We start from the raw sequence: 14,989 nt of genomic DNA, 5'->3' as shown, positions 1-14,989 counted from the left end.
TTTTTTTTTTTCTTTTTGTGATACATGGAAGCTCCTGAATCACATACCTGGGATTACAACTGGGAAAGTTTTACACATCCTCATTTTGGAAGTAGTGTCTGAAAAGCATCTGTCAATGGATGTTTTCCTTGCTGTAGATCTGAGGGTTCTTCCATGCCATGAGAAAATGCAATTATTTCAGGTGGAAATCTGTTGTTTATTACTCAGGACTGACAATGAAGAGAACTACAATTAAAACCAAAACCTCTCAGTTTATACAATGAAGAACAGATCCACTTATGCACTTTGCAGTGTCATCCCCAGAAGTCATTTCTGCAGTCTGCCAGAATGAACACCCCAACTTCGAGAAGTCAGGCTACACAGAGGGCACCTCAGTTACATACAGAGATGCGGTTTTCTCAAGGATGTTAAGAACTGCACTGTTTGCATCGAACTTTATTGGCTCCAAATAAAAATGTTGTCTTGAAAACCTCCAAGTTCAGATTCTAAAGGGCAACTGGAGTTTAGTCTCAGATGCATAAAATTTTCAGCTAAGTGTTACACGAATAAAATTTCTATTTTCCCCACTGTTTATATTCTTACTCAAATCTAAAAGCTAGCAACCATGAACAGAAGACAAGAAACCTCTGTAGAGAAACTCTACACTGACTGACAGACACATTGACAACACACGGACACCACTGACACCATCACTTCCTTTCTATAAGGGAAGATTTTTTTTTCTATTTTCATCATTCACATATAAACTTCAAATATGGCAAATAAATACCTGTCTCGGAGCGCTTCACAAGCACCCCAAAGAAAACTATCTACAAATAATACATTCAGCTACTCCCTCATTTTCAACACTTCCAACAACCATCACTTTTACATGTCTGAACTTTCCTAGCTGGGAAATGTGTGTGTCAGCTACAGATTTAAGGAGGGATAATGCTTTCTGTCTGATTATACTTCGCACTAGCAAGTGGCTTCACCAAGTATAGTTCTACAGACAGGAAAAGCTGAAGGATGTGTGTGGGAGAACCACTGCCAGACTGGATTCATGCCCTGCCTACTGAGATCTCCTGGTTTAGGGCAAATTTGGGAGGAAACATCTAAAGGGGTCCCCCTAGAAAGCAGATTCAAGCAACATGGCTACTGACTGCTTTATCCCAATACAGAGTAGGTGAAACCAAAATGCAATCAGTACAGGTTTTTTCCGCTTTCTTGAGCCGTTGGGTACCAAAAAATGCCGCCTTCATGACAAGAGATTACACCATGACTTTGAAACCAGCTCAAGAAGAGTCATCACAGTCAGAACACTGACAGTGGAATTCTGGCCCCCACACAAATCTGCAGGAAGAAACACCAGAATTTCACCCTTGATATATAAAAACCTTGTAGAGAAACATTAGTAAATGAAGTTTTGAAGAGTCAGAAAAAAAATTAAAAAAAATCCTTCTAAGTCATAAAAACCATTTCAATGTGAAATTTGTAAAATATCACCCTATTTATTCTCTAAGCTTTTCTAGCAACATATGACTTTAGTATAACGTATCTGTAGAAATCTGTTGACTAAGAAACAGTAATTTTTCTTAAATGTAGTTACTTAAACATTTGCCAGTTCGGAAAGTTGAGCTCAAGTCTCTTTCCAGAGCAAAACATTGCACAAACTTTTCAACCTTTTCCCTTCTGGTTGTCCGTGTCACAGTGGGTACGGCACGTAACAGTCTGCAGGGGAGCCAATGCTGCTCACAGGGCTCCGAGTGTTGGACTCGTAAGAATTTGGTGCAATTTCAACCACACCATCATTTTGAGGAGTTTCTCCTTTCAAAAAGTCGTCGTCTTCATCTTCAGAAGTACCCTGCAAAAATTTAAAAGGATCAGCGAGAGCAAGAAGATACTGTCAAATCTTAAGAGAGACCTGGATTTACACTGTGATTGTCACAACCAGTGAATGGAATGGTAAGAGAATTAGATGTACTCTGATTATGAAATATGGGAACTAAATAGCATCTGCAGGGTGGATTTCCCATTGACATCATCATGTCCATTTTCTAAGCACATTCATAAAGCTTTCACATGGCTCCTGTGCTGCAGAAGAGGGAAAAGTGTTCTCAAGGCAAGAATGGATCAATTCCTAAAGCTTCCGTATTTCAGTCACTTTCCCCTAAATATATAGTGTACTCTACCTACTTAAAAAAATATTCTGCAATAAAAGCAGCTGACAGTTGAACTGTGTTTGGATCAGGGAAGATTACCTTTTTAATGGGTTTCTTCAAATTCTCAAGATCTTCAGCACTCAGTTCTTCCCAGAACTGATACATAGGATCAATGGTCTTCTTTGATCTGAGAGGAAACAAAGCACAGAATGAATTGTTGCATTCACACAGGGTTATATTTTAATTTAAACCTTTGTCAATCTGGTTAAAGTGTGGAATATGAAAGATACAAAGGATCAGGGAGGAAAGTGAACAGCAGAAACACTGGCAGTTTCCTACAGCTTGTATTCATTATTTTCTAGAAGGCACAAACGAGTTGTTCCCTTTTCAATTCTACCTTTTGAGTATGTAGGGGTCAAAGGGGAAGAAGCTGTCGAGGGGGTTGGTGCAGGTCTGCACAAGGTCCCCCCCGGTGCCGCTGCGCACAACGGGGATGAACTGCCTGTTGTTCCTCTCAATAATCGTGTAGCAGAACACCAACTGGTATTTCCTTTAAAAAAGGAATAAAGAAAAGATAAGCACTTCTAGCACACCCAAAGCAAGTTCTTCAGATGGATGGTATGAAAACACAAAGTAATTTTTTAACAAGTATCACTGCTATCTTCCATTTTCCAACTGATACTAGGAGTTTGCAAAATAGTCACAACATCAGGAGTCTGTTCTCTTCCTCTAAGCTCCTATAAACTTTATCCCAAGTACAACCACACCTGCTCCAACACAGAGCAATCCATTTCATAGGACTGCAGGATTCCATTGAAACCGACCTAGGAATAAATTTATCACACCTGGAATATGGGCGCTGTTAATATTCAATACTGTGCCTAACAAAACCCTTCACTGGTTTTAGATACACACAAATTCTGTAAAAAGCTGAAACAGAAGTATATGAGCAGGTACCTGGTAATGGCAGCAAACAAGTTGACAACAGAAGGGATACAAATCTTCAGGGGGTTTAGCTGACACATGACAATGCGCTCAAAATTCAAACTCTGAAGATATGACAGACCTTCAAAATAAGAACAATTGGCAAATATACATTAGATATCATATAAACTGAACTTAGTTGCTAAGAACTTCCAGTGTGACACGCCTGTGCTCTGCACACCACCAGAGAAGAACATCCTGGGACACTCTCACAGTGGAGATCTGGCCCCAACATGTGTACAAGCCACCTCATTCTAATTAGAGTACAATAAAATAAACTTACCATCAGATACTTGACTGAACTGACCACTATAATATGTAGCAACAGTAAAACTTCTAAGGAATCCTTTCAAACCTAATACACTCACCTTTCCTTAAATTTCCATCCAGAAGTTGTTTATGGCGGAAAATGAGTGTATAGAACACTGCCTGACATGTAGAATAGAACGGCCCGTGGAGAGCTACATCACAGTAGGCATTAGCTCCTGTATCCTGATTATCAATGTATTTATGCAACCAGTTCACCAGAAGATCCAGACATGCTTTTACTGTACTGTAGTGCAGGGAGAAAAAATAAGTGTGAAAATAACATCTGAAATGGTGTAGAAAAGATGTTAAACAAATATTCAAGAATCTCAGTAAAAATAAAAACATCAGTAAGAAAATCTCTTTGCAAAAAAATTGTTACGAGCTTTCTCCTTTATTTCAGCATAAAATGAATCAACCAGCACTGAAATTCCCAAGCAGTGAAAGAACAGGAGGCCAGAAGAGACGAATCCGTGAACACACAGTAAACAATCAGAATCCTTGGCTACAGGTAGTACAGAGCAATGCCTCTCATATTCACCAGGTAATTCCAATAGCCAACTAACTCCAGTGTTATAGTCACCACACACACCCTGAACAGCACAAAAATATAGAATGTATACATTAAAAGGAAGACATTTTAACTCTTCTCTATCAAAATACTAATGATCTCCCTGTTCCTGCATAAAAGTACTCCTGGGTACTAAAACCATCAGATACACTGGGACTGCCTGAAGTCAGCACAACCCACCCATGCTCAGCACATCTTGGTAAGTGAAGCCCTAAACAGCAAGTCATGAACCTCAGCAATCATCAGTCTGCATCCTGTATGTGCAAAACTCTCCTGGAAACTTCAGATCAATACTGAAGCAGTATTGTTGAAAGGACAAACAAGACTCTTGATTCAGGCTCGCTGACAAAGCAGTCAGAATAGAAGACCAATTCTCTACTTAAGCTCCACGATAGTGTGAATTGTTTGGTTCCACTCATGTATGAAAACAACTTACACAATGGGAATAAATTTAGCTCTTGCCAAAAAGCTGCCAATATAGCTCCCAGCAGTCTGCCTGATTACTGAAGGATTGTTTGGATCCTGCAGTTTCTTCCAAAGATGGTCTAAAAATGCTTCAGCCAACCCCTGGGAAAAAAAGATACATAGAAAGTGTGAGATGACACTGTTTAAATAATAGATTCCTAATACTCAATTCCCATAATTTCCATAAGCAAACCATTACAAAAATCTACCTATAACTGCAGTAAATAACCACTCCTACACATGATGGAAGAGCACTCATTTATGTGTCTTTTTCTATACTCACTTGTAAAAGAAAGAACAACAGTTTGTTGAGAGAGATGGGAAAATGGAGGGGTGGGGGAACAACAAACAGCAGACACGATTTTCAAATCAAAGAGCTAGCAGACAGCATCCCTGTGATAGTTTTGGGATGCTGAAGAAACTTGCATCCCACGTCTTCGGTGCAAGAATCCAACTGATCCAAGAGATCAGTTTTAAGCACGTTTGTTCCTACACACTTGCTAAGATTCCATCTGTAAATGGTTTATGAACAACATGGGAAGAGCAACCATAAAGAAAAGGAAGGAAGTAACAGAGAAGGAAAAGAAGCAAAGACACTAATGAATCCTGATGTACTTGCTGTCTTCAGAGTAGAATTACAGCAGAGAAAACTGTTTTGTAAAAAAAAAAAAAAAACAAAACAAGGATGCAGACATGACATAGGACATTGCATTTTAAAACCAGCTTTTACTCACCAATTTAAAGCTACTGATGTAAAACATGAAGTACTGTACATGACATGAAGCATGGGTTGGCAAAATGAGCTTGTCAAAAACAGAAACCAGATCCCGATACAAATCCTTTGTGTTGCTGATGTCGAGCTTGCCTACACAACAAAGAAACAGAACAAAATGAGCCATTTCAGGGGCTTTTCCCACCCTCGTGCTGCAGAAGTGGTATTTATATCTTCCTACACCAGTAAGAAATATGTAAAGAAAAACGGTCAACCTGACTTCTCAGTTTATCTGACATTTAAAAATCCAGGTGTTCAATTCTACTGCTTTTTAAGGTGGTGCAAATGAGGAATATCTCTTTGTGAGTGTGCACATATATAGAGCTGATAGACAAGCAAACTTTGCAGTAATTTGTTAGCTTAGAAGAGCAAGAAAAAAACACTAAAAAATAAATTACCTGACTTATGTGGAGAAGATACAGCAAAATGGTTTCTAAATATTGTTTTAAATATATAAATCTAAGGAATTCAAGCCCTTAATACATAAAAGTGGAAGCTATTTCTTTCTTCTTTTTTCCCCTGTAACAAAGCAAATTGATTGATGTGTCTGGTTGTTTTGATCTACTTCCAGTCCTTGTGGTGTTAAAAGGATCCATAATTCTAACACTCAAGTAGAGCAAATGATAAAAACATTTATACCTTACTACAGCTTGGATACATTATCATATTAATGGAATCAGAATGTCTCCAAGTGAAGACTAAACCTGTGAAGTCCTAACCGTACCTCTCCCAGTACCTGGGCAGAGGCAGGAATGTGGAGTACAGCCTGCTGATGGCAGAGTTCTGCTCTATCTTGCAGTACAGAAAGCAAGAACTCCCCTTACGTGTTTCTTACTTGTTAGCAAAACAACAAATTTGGTGATAGAGCAAGTGTTCTCACCATCCACATGGCAAACATCTTTGATGTAGGAAAACAGGATGGTCATCAGGATGTCCAAGCGCTCTGCAAGTGGATGGGCCATTCTCTCAATACTGGCAGAGACAACTTTGTTTCCTTTTCTGTCTTCATCTTCCTCCTGGTAGATAAAATGGCACATGCAGCTGTTAAATACACAAATCAAAGAGACAGCAATTACAGGAAAAGGGAAACTAAATTTATCTTTCAGCAATATGCTTAAGTTTCATCCTTTTTTTTTAAGCAAAGCAGTATCTCATTATACAGTCTAAGCAAATTTTTGCACACTAAGCCAAGTATCATGAATTCTTTATAACTAGCTTTATTGCACAACTGCTTGTGTTTTTACATAATGAAACTGATTTGCTGGATGTAACACTGGGTGTTTGCATGAATAAAGTCAATACCTGAGAACACATTAATCATTTGTCAGCGTTCAGGTTTCAAGAGCAGTGTGCACTGCAGTAACAACAAAGTAATAATGAATTTCTACACTTAGTTATAGGCACCTCAAAGTGATAATTTTACTAAAAAAAAAATTAATAGAACAGGATAACCAACCATGTCAAAAAGTCCCTCCTCTGCAGATTTTTCCTCACTAGCAGAGTTATTGGCTGTTTCTTCAGCATCTTCAATATCTTGTTGTGGAGTGCTTACCTACAGTTGAAAACAAGAAATTAATTTCTATAAAATCACTACAATAATATGAAATGGGGTTTTTCATTATTTATATAAACGACACAACAACATGAGTAAGTTCTTGACTAGATTTTGTCCTGGACTAAACATTTTAAAAAAGAATGATGTTCCACACACGAATATACACTCCAAACTTGCTGAAACTTTACTTCCTCAGCATAAGCTCTCCCCAGACTGTTACACAGTGAGGCAAAAAGCCTCATTTACAGTGCTACCCCTCCTGCTTTTTTTGTAGGACTGTAATCCTTTTACTTCAAAGAGATGACACAACCCCCACAAAGGGAAGCACATTCTCTGCACATTAGTGCCGACCACCACAAGACAGTTATTTGGATTCTGGCAGAGATTCCAGGCAGGGTGTAACAGGACACACCAAACAGTTGCCCCCAGGTGTGGGAACATCTTCATCCTGGGAATGAAGTGTACATCTGGCTGGGTTTATACTCAGGATCACAAGTGCATTTTTTGTCGAGTGTAAAACCAAAGCATATTTCATTTCCTACTCTGTGTATTTTAATGGCAACCTTCCATAAATGATAACACAGAATAAACTTACATCCAACTTCAGCAGCTTTTCAATAATAAGTTCCAGAATCTGAAGCCTCAGAGTTGGAAGATACACAGTAACTCGCAGCAGGTTATGGACATAACATTCCTATAACACAAAATTAATTGGTATCAATAACAGTGTTAATAGAAAGTCACATTTCTGCAAAGGACTTCTAGAAAGCAAGTTTCTTAATTTGCTACCTAAAGACCCAGAAATAGGTTTAAACAGAATGTGTACAATCAAGTGTAAGTTACTGTATAAACTAAACATTAACTTTCAGTAGTTAGGCTGTGTCACTATTAATTACTTAATCTGCTATTTCCATGCAAATTTTCCCCATTACCTCTAGATAGAGTGTAAAGATTCTATAGGAAAAGTTTTTCATTTTCATTGGAGTTTATGTCTAAACCTTCTTTAGGAAAATGAAGCATACGCTTCACTGTATCTAGAACCAGTTATACATGCTTGAAATGAGACCCAATGCATCTTTATTTCAGATTATTTTAATATACCAGCAGCAGTTCTAAATTGCACAGCTATGCCTCTTTAGTCATTCTGATTATAAATCAAGCAGCTTGACAGACAAGTTTTGTGAGCAAGCACAGGCCCACCCATGTGTACACTAATATGTACAAAAGACAACGCTGCAACTTTCATAAAGCAAAACTGTCAAGTCACTGCATAAAATCAGGTAAAGTGCCCCATTTAAGCACACCACAGTCTATTTGTGAATAAGCATTATAACACAACCTTTAATTACATGAACACACATGATTTTTCCACAGGCCATCTTGCTCATTTTTTCACAGGCTTGGTCAGTACATAAAATGGATAGAGAAATTTTAATGAGAAGGTAAAAACTGTAAATATTTAACAACAATGCATGGACCATATTTTATTACGCTTCATTTGAGCTCTGTCCTGAAAGCAGCTATGCATTTGTTCACATCTTGCTCCCTGCCGAGCTGCTAAGCAAATAAATCTCCTAACATCATGTAAGAGCTATTATCCCTCCATTTTACAGATGGGGAGCTAGTGCTTAAAGTTATTTGGATTAAGACAACAATGACAAAAACATAAATTAGAAAAAATTGCAATATATATATAAAGAACCAGGGAATTTTTAGCAGTTGATGAGTTTGAAACACAGCTTCAACATAACTTATCTGGAGGAGCAGGGCTTTGCCTTTCTGTAACATGAAGTGCCAACATATCAAGTTGGAACAAGTAAATAGAAAGATCAAACAAGAGTCACAACCTGACAAAGGTTTCCTGCTTGTTTTTCAGCACATGAATGCTATGCCAAAGCTGTAATAAAACAACTTAGGGCTTTACTCTACTGGCAATTTGGATTTTGCCTGTAATGTCCATTGTCTCTTGTTTGCTTATCAAATCCCCTGTTCCTCTGACAAAGATTTTCCAGGTTTGATAACAAATAAGACAGGTCTCTTTACTACACAACCTGAGACTCCTCATCAAGGAGGTCCATGGCGTGCATTGATTAAGAAAGCAATCCAGTGGAAAAAAATATGTGGTGACGTCATTAAAGATGAGCACAATGCTTGTGCACAAGGAACTCAGAATGCTTGGGCAGCCTTACACTGAACAGACACAACCCTATACATTATAGGTTATTATATATCTAATTATTATACATATAACAATATTATTCCAAAATCTCTACTGACTGCCATCAAATCAGTTGTAATACTATACAGATCATTTAAACATTTAGAATAACACGTGAACAAATCAACAAAAATAGTCACAGCTCTTACCAGAGTTCTTTCTGATTTATTAATAAAAGGAAAGAATTCCACAAGTATTGGCATGAGAAACTGTGGCGTCCTAAAATTAATCAAAAAACAAAAATCAGACCTAAAAGTTACAGGTTAGCAAATACTGAACTCCAGCACTCTAAAGATGTACTGGAATAAGCTTATTTCACAGGAACTTTATTTTAAGGAAAGCAATTCTATAAAATGTGATTTGGCAAGGATCACTGGACAGATAAGTGGCAAACTTTCACAATGCACTTGTTAGAAGCCACTCGAAATATCACTATAGAACAGAATATAGAATACAGAAGCCTCTATCAACACCACTTTTCCTGCTTCCCATTTCTGTTAACAGGATTTTCAGCTGCTGATGCCTGACAGAAACTTTATGTTTGTATAAAGCATTCTACTAGTTAGTGATTACTAGGGAAAATCACACAATGAAATGAAGTATTATACTTCCAATTAAGAGAGGAAAAAACCCATCAGCTCACAAGCTTTAAATCTACAAGGAAAGGGCACACAAACCCAAGGGATTCTATACTTACGAAGGAACATAGCTTGCAACAGTTTGCAATGCTCTGTGGCATGTATTGAAGTTTTCAGAAATGTCTACAGAAAGAAAAAAGAATTTTTATGCACTTAGTTACACAAAACTAAATCAGGAACCAGAAAAAACAGCTCATATCAACCCCACAATGGAAAGACTCCCGAGGAAAGTGCATTTGACAAAAAGTTCTTTTGGGGGGTGTACATTGAGGTAAATGAAATAGAAACCAAACAGCTCCTAACTTTTCTTTGGCTTTGAAACCATCTAGGAATATGCATGTTTCCCTGTGCATTCTAGTCCTACAGATACTGCACCAGCAGGGATAGTTTGAAAGTACTAGGGAGTGGATCAGCACACCATTGATTTGAGTACAAGAAAGGAGCAACATACACTGGATACTTTTTTAGTAAAGACACTGCAGCAGTACAGGTATATATCCTTTATACTCACTTTCATCATCATCATCAGAATCTGAAATATCCACATCATCTTCTCTGATGGTTATTCGAGCTAACAAAAAAAGAGATTATTGTACCAGAATTGTGTAAATCTTATAGGTAATAAATTCAATAGCAAACACACTGGACAACAGCCTCCACCAAGATTAAAGCATCAAAATTAGCCACAAGACTTTCTTAAAGACTGTTTTATTTAGTGAACCAGGAGGTTCTTGGAAACATCTGACAGAATCCTCACTTCAGCTTTTGAGTTTATAGTAGTAAAAATATACAGTTCATTCATTTCCAAGACATCTTCAGAACAGTATCTGCATTAGCAACTAGAATGTGTCTTCTAAAATCTAGGTACAGAAAACTATCTGTATCCCAATCAGCATGAAAAAACTCAATAACCAAATAATTAATTGTGTCATGAACTGTATTTATACAGAATGTTTCTATCTAGGGATTTTGATGAGCAAAGAAGATTAAGAGAGAAGTGACTTACGGGGGACAAATTGTGACACAATCATCCGGAGACACGGCCTGAGATGGACAGTTTGCGCTGACACAAGATTGCCAAGAAAGCCCAGATATTCTTCCACGACCTCTCGGCTCCTTCTCAACCATGGCAGCTTCTAAAAGTCAGCAAAGATCAAGATGTCAAAGCAGGATGCTCTGAGTACTAAACCTTTAGTCCTCCCATGTAGCAAACAGATATTTACCAGCAAAATGTTGACCAGCTGTTCAAGCTCTTTGGTCAAATATGCAACAGAAGCTCGAAATTCACGCAGCCAATTAATGATCTGGGCATCCTGAAAATAAGCAGAAAAAATAGGTAACTATTTCCATAAACAGTACTAGCTGTAAGCAGAAAATAACAAAATCCTTAGAAGTCAAAGATTAAGACTGCACATAGAAATTGTTTTCACACTAATATGTAAGGAATTACTTTCAGTTTTTCTCCTCACCAATGAATGTTCTTGAATGCAGAATCCATTCATGCCAACTCCTAAACCAACAGCCTGCCATGAAGGCTTCAGTCAGACTGAACAAGGCATGAAACCTCCCTCATACAGAACATAAAAGAATTTAAAAGAAGTGGTATTCCATCATAATTTTCTTTTCTCTTTTGCTCTAGTTTAAGTAGAAGGGACATTCAAGTCTTAAAACAGCATATGTGGTGGGTACTTGTAGGTATACAGAAGAGCTGTAAAACAATACTTCTGGGTCTAACTACTAAATGCGTTATGTACATTACTGCCTAATGAAACCAGATTTAGTGAGAAGGTAAAACTCGATGCAACTTAAAGCTGAAAGTCAGAAACCAGAGTCTGATCTACAGAAGCGTCTCTATAATCAAGCATCAGCGACCTAAAAAGATGGTATCTGGAACAGACTCAAAGGGTAGAGCAGTCAGTAAGCATGAGACACTGTTTATGAAGATCCTGCATATATGTATGTGTATAGACTTTTTTTGCATTTTGTTTTAATTCTGATGGTTTACACAAGGAGAAAAGCTGTTAAACACAACTTAAATGTTTAAAGCAAAGGATTTGTGTAAGCACCAGAATGACCTGTCTGATGATTACACTTAGACGAACCTTAAATCATCAGATCCCTAACTATCAAAGTCTTACCTTTATGTCTGGATCTGACAGCTGATGTTTCAACAACTCAAAATCTGTGGAGTCACCCTAGCAGGGGAAACAAAAATAAATAAATTACTTGCTTTTTTTCTTCTTTTTTTTTTTTCCTTCAGTAAAAACTACCAATTTTATCAATGAATCTGAACAACCAACTCTTGCTGAACAGGTACATCACGAACACAGGAGAGCCAGCTCAGGAAGGCTGAAGCAGCAGTAACAGCGTGCTGTCCCAGAAGACAACCAAGACTGCTGGCTCATTTTCAGCTACTCTCCCTGCAGACACAGCTGGATCCCTGGGCACGCTTTAGCATAAACCAAGCTTTACATTCACCCGGCCACTCAGGCTGACTCACGGGGGAAATCTTTTCACTCGCACAGCAATACCGCCTGGCACAAGCCCACAACGCTCAGCCGCATTCAGTTTTTTTCCCTAAGCCTTCAGGCATGGTCTTGCGTAAGGCGAAAGGAGTCTTCTCACGGAACGACCCCAGGAACCAGCAGCCCGGACGCAGAGCAGCCCCCGAGAAGCCGCAGTCACCTTTTCGTACTTAAGCAGGATCTCGGTCAGGGTCCCCCCGAACCGCACCGTCTTCCTCGGCGGGGAGCTGATGAACTCGTCCGCTCCCAGCATGGTCACCTACGGGGAGGGGAAGCCGCGTGAGCACCGCTCGGAGGCCCGGGGCACCGCTCGGGCCCCTCCTCAGCACCGAGAGCCGCGGGAGCCGCCGCTCCCCTCCCGAGTGTCCCCCCGCTGCCCCCCTTGCCTTGCGGTGGCGGCCGCGCCCCCGCTAGCGGGGCCCGCGGCGCCTCGCCCCGCGCCCGGCGCGTCCCGGCTGCCCACACCGCCACATGCCGCTCCGGCGGAAACTGCGCGGCCGGGCGGAAACCGCGCCGGGCGGCCCGCCCCTCGCACGGCACCGAGCCGCACCGCCGGGCGGCTCCACTGAGCACCACGGAGCGCCGCCAGGGAGCTGGGACAGAGCGGCACCGCCGGGCGGCTCCACTGAATGGGCACGGAGCGCCGCCAGGGAGCTGGGACAGAGCGGCACCGCCGGGCGGCTCCACTGAATGGGCACGGAGCGCCACCAGGGAGCTGGGACAGAGCGGCACCGCCGGGCGGCTCCAGTGAGCACCACGGAGCGCCACCAGGGAGCTGGGACAGAGCGGCACCGCCGGGCGGCTCCACTGAATGGGCACGGAGCGCCACCAGGGAGCTGGGACAGAGCGGCACCGCCGGGCGGCTCCACTGAACGGCACAGAGCGGCACCAGGGAGCTGGGACAGAGCGGCACTGCCGGGCGGCTCCACTGAATGGGCACGGAGCGCAGCCGCGGCGCTGCCCCTCCCGCCGTGGTGCGGACGGACCGAGGGAGCCGGGCAGGGGCACGGAGAGGGCGTTTCCCGCCCCGTACGCGGGGATGAAGCCGGGCAAGAGGAGCGGGAAGCTGGGCTCTCGTCACCGTTCCGGTTTTAACACTGACTCTCGGTAATGCTCCCAGGTCTCGGGGTGCGTGAGCAGAAACCCAGGTTTATCCCCAGGGCCACGGTGGAGCGATCCCATCACGGGACCGTTCACAAGCGAGTGCTCCCCGACCCCTTGGGCAGCTCCCCGTGAGCGATGGGAGCCGCGGGCAGCCCCTCACAGCACAGGTGACAACAAGGGCACTGCCAGCCTGGGTTACTAATTAAAAACTGCAGTCCGAAGGGATAAACTAAATGGTCCGAACAACTTAATTGAGATTAAAGAGGGCCAAGAATCTGCTCTAAACAAAGCGGAGTTTGACCTTTGGGAAGTAATAATGGATTTGCTAGAACACAGGCACAGGAACTTCCAGTGAGATTCTGGATGTTTTCATCCTCCCTGTGTAGGCTGGGTCTCTATTGAAGCACCAGTCATTAAACAGAATGTGTTTCGGACTTTTCTGTCTTGGAGCTATTAACTGTCTTTGCTCCCAAAAGATTGTAAACACACACAAATTCTACTGCTAGAGAAACCGGGTAAGTATAAACAGAGACTTGCATTTCCTGTGTAGTTCTTCATAATGTCCAATCCACTCAAAACTTACTTTGGCTGAATACGTAACATTTACTTCACCCATTGACGGAAACTGGCTACAACAACACGTGCCATTATTTGGTGGTAGCCCTCTCAACTTGCTAAACACTTGTGCTTCTTTTCTACACAAACTGCTACCGTAATAATTATGTTGCTCACAGCAACTCTTACAAGTCACATGAAACAGATTTTTATAGGCGTTATTAATAATTTTATCTTTCCCTGATGAAGATGTTCCCATTTAAATAGATACCACATACTACATGAAAACTTCCATTAGATGCCATCCATGTTTAAAATCCAACAAGCATTTAATCCATCTATATGGTTAGAGCTAGGGGGTTGGCATTTTTCCTTTAGTGGAATGTAGGATGACATTTTGAGCTAGTTTTAAGGTTTAACTAGACACAAGAGATTCCTGTAGCCACACTTCTGGAACGAGTTTGGTTCTTTGTTAATTTGGGTAAGATTCTAAACAGCATGCATGGGACTTTCCTCAATGGCTAGAGGAGTTCTACTTTCAGCTGTACAATTCTGTTCAGATAACAGCAAGCAGTTCTGAACATGTCCAAGAGCTTCCCTCCAGCCAACAAAGTAAAAGTAATTTGAATGGACTTTGTGCTGCATTCAGCAGAGCTGATAAGGATATCATGAAACTAAAATAGTGTTAAATATTTGTTAATGTATAACTGCAGATGATCCCCAGTTTCTGTTTAGTATTAGGCTACCTGATTTAGAAGGTGAATTGATTGCATGAAACAGTGACTGGATACATTTTCAAAAAGAAGAGATAGTTACAATACTTACAACAGGTATCATTTCTCCACAGCAAGTACTGTCTCATTGTCTGTCCTCATCATCTCAGTAACCTTCTCGTGCTTCAGCGCTTCTCTGTGGTAAACATCCTCCTTAACTGATGGATCAGCTCCTAGATTTCATTTTTAAAACATATACTATTCATACGAGTAAACTAGTTGGAATTCCACATAACTTTTGAATGAAGTTGCACTCAAGCTACCATCTTATGCGACAATCATTAAGTACTGATATTGGATTTAAGATGAATTACATTGTAATATACAAGGAATGCAAAGGCCTGCTCAATTCACTCCAGTAATTATTATTGCAACACTTGAG

The 14,989-nt window shown here is 40.8% G+C and overlaps 1 protein-coding gene across 2 annotated transcripts; it reads right to left on the bottom strand.

The window, feature by feature from the left end:
• Positions 1 to 419: 419 nt before the first annotated feature.
• Positions 420 to 14,678, bottom strand: RRN3 (RRN3 homolog, RNA polymerase I transcription factor). Of its 2 annotated transcripts, none has more exons than XM_040079295.2 (18): positions 14,660 to 14,678; positions 12,336 to 12,434; positions 11,789 to 11,845; positions 10,874 to 10,963; positions 10,657 to 10,786; positions 10,162 to 10,221; positions 9,710 to 9,773; positions 9,162 to 9,231; positions 7,390 to 7,488; positions 6,696 to 6,791; positions 6,120 to 6,255; positions 5,202 to 5,332; positions 4,439 to 4,569; positions 3,494 to 3,678; positions 3,099 to 3,207; positions 2,539 to 2,691; positions 2,241 to 2,328; positions 420 to 1,843 (listed from the first exon to the last, which is right to left on the bottom strand). In XM_040079295.2, the coding sequence occupies exons 1-18, from the start codon at positions 14,669 to 14,671 to the stop codon at positions 1,685 to 1,687; spliced, it is 1,869 nt and encodes a 622-aa protein (XP_039935229.1). In that variant the 5' UTR covers positions 14,672 to 14,678; the 3' UTR covers positions 420 to 1,684. The 2 variants fall into 2 exon arrangements, with proteins under 2 accessions (XP_039935229.1, XP_039935230.1); XM_040079296.2 differs by lacking the exon at positions 14,660 to 14,678 and adding an exon at positions 12,562 to 12,659.
• Between the last annotated feature and the right edge of the window lie 311 nt (positions 14,679 to 14,989).

This window comes from Hirundo rustica, chromosome 15, assembly GCF_015227805.2.
Source record: "Hirundo rustica isolate bHirRus1 chromosome 15, bHirRus1.pri.v3, whole genome shotgun sequence".
In the NCBI taxonomy this organism is placed as follows: domain Eukaryota; kingdom Metazoa; phylum Chordata; class Aves; order Passeriformes; family Hirundinidae; genus Hirundo; species Hirundo rustica.
This window is presented reverse-complemented; position numbering and strand designations above follow the sequence as displayed.

Coding starts and splice junctions, on each gene's coding strand:
- RRN3 (XM_040079295.2), bottom strand. Junction 9,232..9,709: donor GTTGCAAGCTATGTTCCTTC/GTAAGTATAGAA, acceptor GATTAATTTTAG/GACGCCACAGTTTCTCATGC. Junction 1,844..2,240: donor TGAAGAAACCCATTAAAAAG/GTAATCTTCCCT, acceptor AAATTTTTGCAG/GGTACTTCTGAAGATGAAGA.